Source organism: Nilaparvata lugens, chromosome 6, assembly GCF_014356525.2.
Source record: "Nilaparvata lugens isolate BPH chromosome 6, ASM1435652v1, whole genome shotgun sequence".
Classification (NCBI taxonomy): Eukaryota; Metazoa; Arthropoda; class Insecta; order Hemiptera; family Delphacidae; genus Nilaparvata; species Nilaparvata lugens.
In genome coordinates, this window is record NC_052509.1 from 11,815,801 (window position 1) to 11,825,290 (window position 9,490).

Here is a 9,490-nt window from a genome sequence, read left to right on the forward strand (position 1 = left end):
GTTTTTCCTACAGTTACCATTGAATATGAAAAGTGGGTAATTATGGGTAAAATTGCCTGAAATGCATCAAATGTTTTTCTGTGTTATTTTATTATTGATAAAGCCTTAATCCTAAAATCCTAAAGTCCTCGTTGTCCTTGGTTATAATATATAATGTAATAATTAGCGCGTTGTGCTTCGTTGCACCTCTGCTCACTATAGCAGCCACAGCAGTCACTGTTACCAACTTCATTTTGATTTTGCTGCACTGTTGCTCCATATAACCTACTAAGTATTTTGCGTTGCCATGTTGCAAATCTGGAGTGCAGAAAAATTTTTCCCGCACTAGAGCGGAAAAGTGATTCTTTGCGTTCTGTAATCAGTGCAGCAATGGCCACTCTTCAACGTAACTGTAGGAAAAATAATATGTCATCACATTGGCGAAATTCAATCCTATTCTTGAGTTATAAGCATTTGAAGATGAGTGATTTTTCTGATCTCTGAGTGAGGGAAGGTGTTATGTTTGAGTGAATACTCACCCTGTATTGTAGCGAAACGTCTCATATATAGCACAACACTTGTTGGGTCAACCTCTCTCCATAGCCCGAATATCAACCAATTCTGGGAGCTTTGAATTTTTCTTGAAATACATAATGATTTGAATTGTGCCGAGCACTGTTTTTAATTCAGGCCTTTTCCCAAGTTATAATAGCAAATGTAATACGCAAAAGGCTTAAGCCATTATTGTAAGTGAGTTAGCGAAATTGTTTTCTCTTTTAAAAGGCCACACACAGAATGATTTGGCTGAAATTTGGACCATAGATGAAGCTTCACCTGAGAAATGTCGGAGCCAAATTTGCCACCCCCAGCTACTATACAGGGTGAGTTACGCAGCTTCAAACATGAAATTTGCAAATCCTCAAATCGCCATATTAATGGACGGTAGGGAATTATGCAAATCGGATATGCAAATTTTCAAACGGCCATATCGGCGATTTTTTTTTTTCACAACTTTTCTTGCTTAATTAAATATAAATGATTATTTTAAACAAGAATGATTAGTTGACATTACATTAATTAACATGTATCAGCTACCGTCTATAGAAGGCATTGACAAGACAGAGGATCGGCAATGTTGTTCTTCTATCTTTCCCCACTGCCATTATAACGTGGACCTCACTATAATTTAAGAGATAAAATTTATCAGTACAATATTGTTACTTTATCCACTGTTATTGCGTTTGTAAAAATATTTAAAAATGATATTACTATTATGCTATTATTGACTTTTTCAGAGTGATAAACTAAATCGTAGCCAATACAATTATCACCAATACTTGTTAACTATTGAAATATTTATGAGTTATTTTATTGATAAGGTGACAGAGAATCGGCAATGTTGTCCTCCTATATTTCTCGACTGCATTATAACGTGGACTTCACTTATGTAACAGGTCCTAGCCTACTAAGATTGCAACATTCACGCTTTCGAATAATTAATTTAATAAAATTACATTAATACAAACACAACATGATCATCTCATCCTAACCTCTTTTAATTGTCTCCTAGCTGTGTTGATGTTTTATTTGGTACGAGTGTCTCACACAAGCAGAAAATCTTGAAGAATCTTCTCAGGATCTTGAAGAACTTTCAGATAATCTTGAAGTCTTTTTTTGCAACGGATGAGGCACTAACTACATGCACTGGTAAATGCTTGCTATTCGCGTTGAAAATGAATCTGGAATCAAGACAAAAGTAGACGAGTTATAACCTTTGTATTCATTTAGTTATTCATATTCTTTATTCATTTATACAATAAGTACATTATCAAAATGATGAACTTGAATAAATCTGGTGTAGCGCATTCACACAACTTTCCTTGCCGTTATGAATATTGATCACCTAACGCTAGTGTTCCCGCGCATCTCAAGTCTACTATTCAAAGATCTAAGCCAGCTGGTGACAGGACTATAACGGTGGATACACACGAGGTCTGCTATCTCTTTATAGTGAACTAGCAGGTACCCGTGCTTCGCAAGGGTATATTTTAAAACTTGGCGTAATGAAATCCAGAAGAATTGAAAATAGGCCTATAAGAATCCTCGGTTGATTAAGAATTTATAAGCAGCATTTCAAGTAAATCAGTCCAGTAGTTCAGACGTGATGATGCGTCAAACATAATTCCCCTATCCTCAACACGTCTGTATACGTGTTTAAGCCAGTCCTTTCCACTATTAGAATAGAAGATGATAGATAGATGGATATATCATCCATTTATCTATTATCTTCTATACTATAACAAAGGAAATGAATGAGATAAATTTTGAAAGGTTTGAGATATCAATGTGCGGTTTTCACCATATCTTTTCTCTGGAAATCCGGTATAGGAATCATGTATCATATGACCACCTTTCAATTAAAACATAATTGAATGCGTCAAACATAATTTTCCTATACAGTACTACTTTACACCTGTATACGTGTATAATCCAGTTCTTTAATTTATAATAAAAAATTTTAATTCCGACCATATGATTTGGTGATTTTTTTATGAAATCGTATGTACTATTAATGAAGTTTGGACATTAATTCTGAAAAATCTAGAAGGAAAAATGAAATTTGGGCTTCCAGGTGCATGAGATTGATATTTTTAGAATCTATGTTCAAAATTAGGAGATCTAAATCATTCCCGTTTTTCCGGTATGCAATGCACAAGTTGACATGTTTTGATGCGAACAAACGAACACACGAACAAACACAACCCTACTCTCTCTTATTATATAGATGATTTAATAGAATCAACAGTGTTGCCAACAGTTTGCAATTGAAATAATAACATTTTGTCGAATTTCGAGCTTATTTAAAATTTTCGGTAAAAATGTTACAGAACATTAAATGTGGAGATTTTCATGCTCAATCTTTTCCACTTGGAATTTTTTGTTTAAATTGTATCTGAAGCCTGATAATTTGGAATCTAAAATCAAACTTTATCTAAATGAGGCGGAGCTCCTGAAATTTTTACAGATACGGGACTTGTGGCAGTTGATAGAGCTTATCGATGACTATTTCAGGTATGAATTTGATCAAAATCGTTGGCGCCGTTTCCGAGAAAATCACGAAAAACCCTGTTTTTGACAACATTTTCGCCGCCATCTTGAATTGCATTCGATCGAAATCGTTCGTGTCGGATCCTTATAGGGGAAGGACCTCAAGTTCCAAATTCCAAGTTATTCCGTTAATTGGGAGATGAGATATCGTGTACACAGACGCACTTACACTCATACACACACACATACAGACCAATACCCAGAAACCACGTTTTTGGGTTCAGGGGCCCTCGAAACTTATAGAAATTTACAAATTGGGGTACCTTAATTTTTTCGGAAAGCAATACTTTCCTTACCTACCACACCCACACACACACACACACACACACCATACAGACCAATACCCAGAAACCACGTTTTTGGGTTCAGGGGACCTCGAAACTTATAGAAATTTACAAATTGGGGTACCTTAATTTTTTTCGGAAAGCAATATTTTCCTTACCTATACACACACACACACACACACACATACAGACCATACCCAGAAACCACGTTTTTTGGTTCAGGGGACCTCAAAACTTATAGAAATTTACAATTTGGGGTACCTTAATTTTTTTCGGAAAGCAATACTTTCCTTACCTATACACACACACACACACACACATACAGACCAATACCCAGAAACCACGTTTTTGGGTTCAGGGGACCTCGAAACTTATAGAAATTTACAAATTGGGGTACCTTAATTTTTTTTTTGGAGAGCAATACTTTCTTACCTATACACACACACCAACACACACCACATACAGACCAATACCCAGAAACCACGTTTTTGGGTTCAGGGGACCTCGAAACTTATAGAAATTTACAAATTGGGGTACCTTAATTTTTTTCGGAAAGCAATACTTTCCTTACCTATGGTAATAGGGCAAGGAAAGTAAAAATACTATTAACGCTAGAATGTAAGTTCAATTTTGTTCCGTTAAACACATGAATGAAGGTGTTAAATTCATGAATCAATTATTGTTCTCAGCTTACCTTTGCATTGTTCACTTTTTGGCCGCCTTCTTCTTCTCCCCCTTCTCTGTCTCCTTCTCCTTCTCGCCGTCCTTGTCCTTCTCCTTGTTCCAGTCCTTGAGTCCCTCGGGCAGTTCGGTGTTCTCCTCAAAGGAGCCGGTGCCCTCGACGAACTCCTCGTAGGTCGACTTCTCCTTGAACGGCCTCGGTCCGAGCAGCTCAATCATGTCGTCTCGGCTCAGGATCTCCTGTTTCAGTAGGCGTTCTGCTACCTAGACAACATGAAATACAAATAACGACCAATAGTCCAGTCACTATATACATTGGTGCATGCCATTTATATTGCAGTAGTTTCCATCTGTAGACTGGCTGGCCGCTATGGCTTTGTATAAAATGAGCGCTGCTATCCAGAGATTGTCAGAGACGTATCGAGTGAGTTTCCTGTCATGTGGTGCCGAATAAAAAATGTTTCGTTTGGCTTGTAGTCGAGTCATTATAGACATAAAAAAGGGGGTGTGCTTGCAATTTATATTGTAGTTCTGATTTTTTAATATATTATTTGGGTACATAAGAGAAGTCCAGAACCAATTTCTTCAAGCAAAATTTCCTTGTGCTAAATACGGACAATGTAATATGATGGTGTTTAATGTAAAATTAGGTGTTTCTCACAATACAGGAGCATTGTTGTCAGGTGTACTTGCAAATCTATATGAGATAGAGCGCTCTACCTGATCTCAGATTGTAGAGCACAAAAATACGCCCAGAGGGATTTTGAATTATACATCCAAATGGTAACGATCGGAAGATAGTGTTGATCAAGAACTTGAATCCATCAAATAGATTTTTCTTCAAATTTCACTCATTTTTGAAAATCATAACTCAGTATTCCTTGAGGTAAAGAGTTCCAAATGAGGTCTCATGTTATTCAAGATTTTTATAATCTAAAAGAAAGACAAGAGCAAAATTGTTTTGTCCGATTACGAGATTTGGCAGAAATAGCTGAAAACTGGAAAATGAGCCGAAAATACGAGGTTTTTGGGCCACTCTGTATCTAGCACAAGGAAATTTTGCATGAAGAAATTGGTCTGGACTTCTCTTATGTACCCAAATAATATATTAAAACCAAAACTACAATAAAAATTGCAAGCACACCCCCTTTTTTTATGTCCTATAATGACTGACTACAGCCAAACGAAACATTTTTTATTCGGCACCACATGACAGGAAACTCACTCGATACGTCTCTGACAATCTCTGGATAGCAGCGCTCATTGGTACAAAGCCATAGCGGCCAGCCAGTCTACAGATGAAAATTACTGAGAAATTACCAGAGATTGTCAGTTTGGTGTAAGGGTAAGCATTCCTGACCGGCAATTAGGAGGTACAGGGTTCGATTCCCGGGTGACAAATAATGTTTGAACAGTAGCGCTCATCGAATTTCCATCTAGCTGTTTGCCCTGTTGTCAATATTTGCAGTAGCAGATGTCTTCGGGGTGAATTACAGCATTTAATTTGGATTTTAATAATAATAATTTATTGAAATGATAGGGAAAGGACCAAAAGGCACAGAACACTGTTCACCTGCCCTTACCTTGATAATATCGTCCTTGTGTGAGGTTAGCAGTTGCTTGGTCGACTTGTATGCACCCTCTATGAGCAGCCTGACTTCGCTGTCAATGAGATGCGCCGTCTGCTCTGAGTATGGCTTCTCCAGCACCATCTCACCCGGCTGAGGCATGTCAAAGCTAACGTTGCCCACCTTCTCGTTCATACCGTAGTGCGCTATCTACACAACAAACCGACAAACACACATATTATTAAAATGAAATGTCGGGGACCGAGCTTCGCTCTGGAGTACAAAAGCATAAAAAAATTATTACGAAAGAAGAGATTATAATAGCATTCATAGTTCATACAGAAATATTCTATCTAATCACGTAAATTTAGATTAATTCCCAGAGGAATGCAAATATTTCCCTCACAAAGGCCCGGTTGCACAAAAGCCGGTTAAATTTTAATACTAATTTCACACGTGAACAAATCAGAGAAGACCATTTCAAAAAGATGGATCTACTGGAATTAATCAGGATTGAAAATAACCCGGCTTTTTGCAACCGGCTCTAATTTCCTGATTGAATGATTACAAAAGTTCCACAGCTGAGCCATAATTTTGACACAGTCCCACACACATGAACTTGCTCACTTCACTTCCATCATCACAGACGACGAAATAATCATTAAACTTGAATTTTAAAAAACACATTTGAAGTGAAAATACCTTAATTTGTAGTGACGATCGTTTCGACCTGTTGTTGGTCATCATCAGACTGTCTGATGATGACAAACAACAGACTGTCTGATGATGACCACAACAGACTGTCTGATGATGACCAACAACAGACTGTCTGATGATGACCAACAACAGACTGTCTGATGATGACCAACAACAGACTGTCTGATGATGAACAACAACAGACTGTCTGATGATGACCAACAACAGGTCGAAACGATCGTCACTACAAAAGTAAGTGTATTTTCACTTCAAAAGTGTTTTTTTAAAATTCATGTTTAATTTTAACAGTGAAAAAGTATGGATATACAACAACATAATTATTATCAGCTGTTTATCCAAGGATGATACCGTAATAATTATCCTTTAATGCCCTTCTGCGAGTTTTTCCCAGGGATTGGACCTAGTGCAATCGAATTTTTATATAAATAAATAATAATATATCGAGTGACCTGGCTGGCTCAGGTCTGGTGTCAGAGTTTTCAGGTCGCACTGATCAATTTCAGGGCCTCTGACATGACCTAACGACTGCTTTTTAGGCAGCCGGGACCGACGGCTTAACGTGTCCATCTTCCGAAACACGGGAGTGGCCCGAGATAAATATCTTGCCCGAAATAATATAATAAATAATATTTTTATACTATAAACCTACTATTTTCTAAATTTCGTGAGAATCGTTAAGAGCCGTTTTCGAGATCCGGTGAAATACAAACATATTAACAGAAATTGCTCGTTTAATAGTATAGGATTTACAGATTATAAATAAGAGAAGAATATCGGAGAGGGGAAAGAAGACAGAGGAAGAAGAGACGAAGAAGATGAGGAAGAGCGCAGGGGAAGAAGAAGAATATGAGCCATTGTTAGAGATATTCTTCAAACGTATTTTGCAATGATATTCTGACAAATAGAATTATTGTATTATGATAATTGGTTTATGCTCACCTGCGAATACGCGATCTGTGTGATCTTCTTCAGATCATCCTGCGCCCCGGTTGAAATCTTATTGAAGAATATCTCTTCGGATACCGACCACCCAGCGTCATGCACATCCTATCAAACAGCTGCTCCTTGGTGTACAGAAATTGTTCCTTGGGTAAGTACTGTGCGTAGCCGAGACCCTTGCCGCGGGGAATTATCGAAACCTATCAAACACAACGATTATCAATTTAATTAATATCAAGCAACATAAATTAATTGTAGAAACAAGGAGATCAAATTGGTGTACAGATACTGATCCTATAGTGAGGTCCACGTTATAATATATTCAGCTGTTGTAGCTATGGTGAAAGTGATATTTTCGAGCTCAAAATTTAAGTGATTTATTCTATATTTTGTGAATATTTGAAGTTTGGTTTTTGTTTTAACGGAAGTTTCATTATCAACTATCTAAATTTGAAATTCTTTGTTTTATTCTGATTCATAGTTTCAGATTGAAGATTTGGTGTTGAAATTGAAGTGAACATAACCTACATAATATTTGGACGATTTGTGACAAAATCAGGAAATTGAAGAAGTTTTGGGCAATAGCCTGTTTTTTCTTTTCCGACTATTGTATTGTTCGCTCTATCTAATAAATAAATAAATAATAATGAGTCATATGAATAAAGTTGAGCATTTGCTTATACTTCTAAAACATGGAGCATATGCTTCATTTTCTATGAATAACGTGAGTAAAAACCTTTTGCTCATGCTCATCAAAAAAAAGTTTGAGCATTTGCTCAAAAGTAAAAGCTTTTGCTCAAAATTGTATGAATAAACTAGAGCATTTGCTCAACTTTTGAAGCAAATGCTTCAAAAAAGGTGAGTCGAGTCTAGAGCAGCTCATAGTAAAATGGCTCAACTAATTCGATGGGAGAAGAAACTATACCAGATACGATCACACCAATAGCGTTTGCTCAACTTTTGAAGCAAATTCTTCAAAAAAGGTGAGTCTAGTCTAGAGCAGCTTATCACCTTTTGCTCATAGTAAAATGGCTCAACTAATTCGTATGAGGAAGAGGAAACTATACCAGATACGATCACAACCAATAGCATTTGCTCAACTTTTGAAGCAAATGCTTCAAAAAAGGTGAGTCTAGTCTAGAGCAGCTTATCACCTTTTGCTCATAGTAAAATGGCTCAACTAATTCGTATGAGGAAGGAAACTATACCAGCTACGATCACAACCAATAGCATTTGCTCAACTTTTGAAGCAAATGCTTCAAAAAAGGTGAGTCTAGTCTAGAGCAGCTTATCACCTTTTGCTCATAGTAAAATGGCTCAACTAATTCGTATGAGGAAGAGGAAACTATACCAGATACGATCACAACCAATAGTTGCGAACTAAAACTATTTTTAGATTCAATCATGATATATATCACCATTATTCCTACAAAAGAATAAATACAAAAGGTAGCCAAGAACATGGTACGCCATAGTGGAGTGGGTCAATTTCCACACACAAAAACTAAACAATTAGAGGACACATCATAAGAATCTTTTGTAACTATTATAATAATACATATATACTATTACATATTATGTAATTGTAATTTATCTAATATTTTGTTAATTGATGTTGTAGTTTTAGTTTTTTTTTTGGGAAATAACATTTATTTTATTTATTATTTATTTAATATCATTTCAAGTTTATAAGATAAAATACTCCTACTTTGTTGATATTTAGTCAATAAATGAATATTAATGATTTTGTATGATGATGTAAATGAATTCTGTGAATTAAACAGTTATTTTAATGTGTTAGTTAATCTATTTTGTTACAAACAACAAAAACTGATTCATGTGAAAGATGTAGAGAATTCTACTGATGTAGAATTAGAGAGTAGAAATGATGGTGTTATAATTGATAATTAGTAGGTAGAACAATCTCATCGAAATTCATTCGATGGATTAAATCTTACGACTTTGTAAGTAAACACACAAAGAAACACTTTCCGTACTAACTAGCTTGCCACTAGCTCGGCACCAGCCAACTACTGAACTGGACTGACTAAAACTGCTCCAATGGACGACCGTATTCGGCGAGTTGACGACCGGCAGATTCGACCGATCCAACGGCTGAACGGATCGGTTGAATACGGTTCCAGTGGACGGTTACCCTAAACCTACCTTCATCGGATAACCTTAATCTCCTTACCTTAAGTAGGGGATCGGCAT

General features: G+C 36.4%; 1 protein-coding gene across 1 annotated transcript; it reads right to left on the reverse strand.

The window, feature by feature from the left end:
* Positions 1-1,648: 1,648 nt before the first annotated feature.
* Positions 1,649-7,473, reverse strand: LOC120351789 (AFG3-like protein 2). Its single transcript, XM_039430115.1, has 4 exons — positions 7,277-7,473; positions 5,636-5,830; positions 4,066-4,316; positions 1,649-1,718 (listed from the first exon to the last, which is right to left on the reverse strand). The coding sequence occupies exons 2-3, from the start codon at positions 5,813-5,815 to the stop codon at positions 4,077-4,079; spliced, it is 420 nt and encodes a 139-aa protein (XP_039286049.1). The 5' UTR covers positions 5,816-5,830; positions 7,277-7,473; the 3' UTR covers positions 1,649-1,718; positions 4,066-4,076.
* Between the last annotated feature and the right edge of the window lie 2,017 nt (positions 7,474-9,490).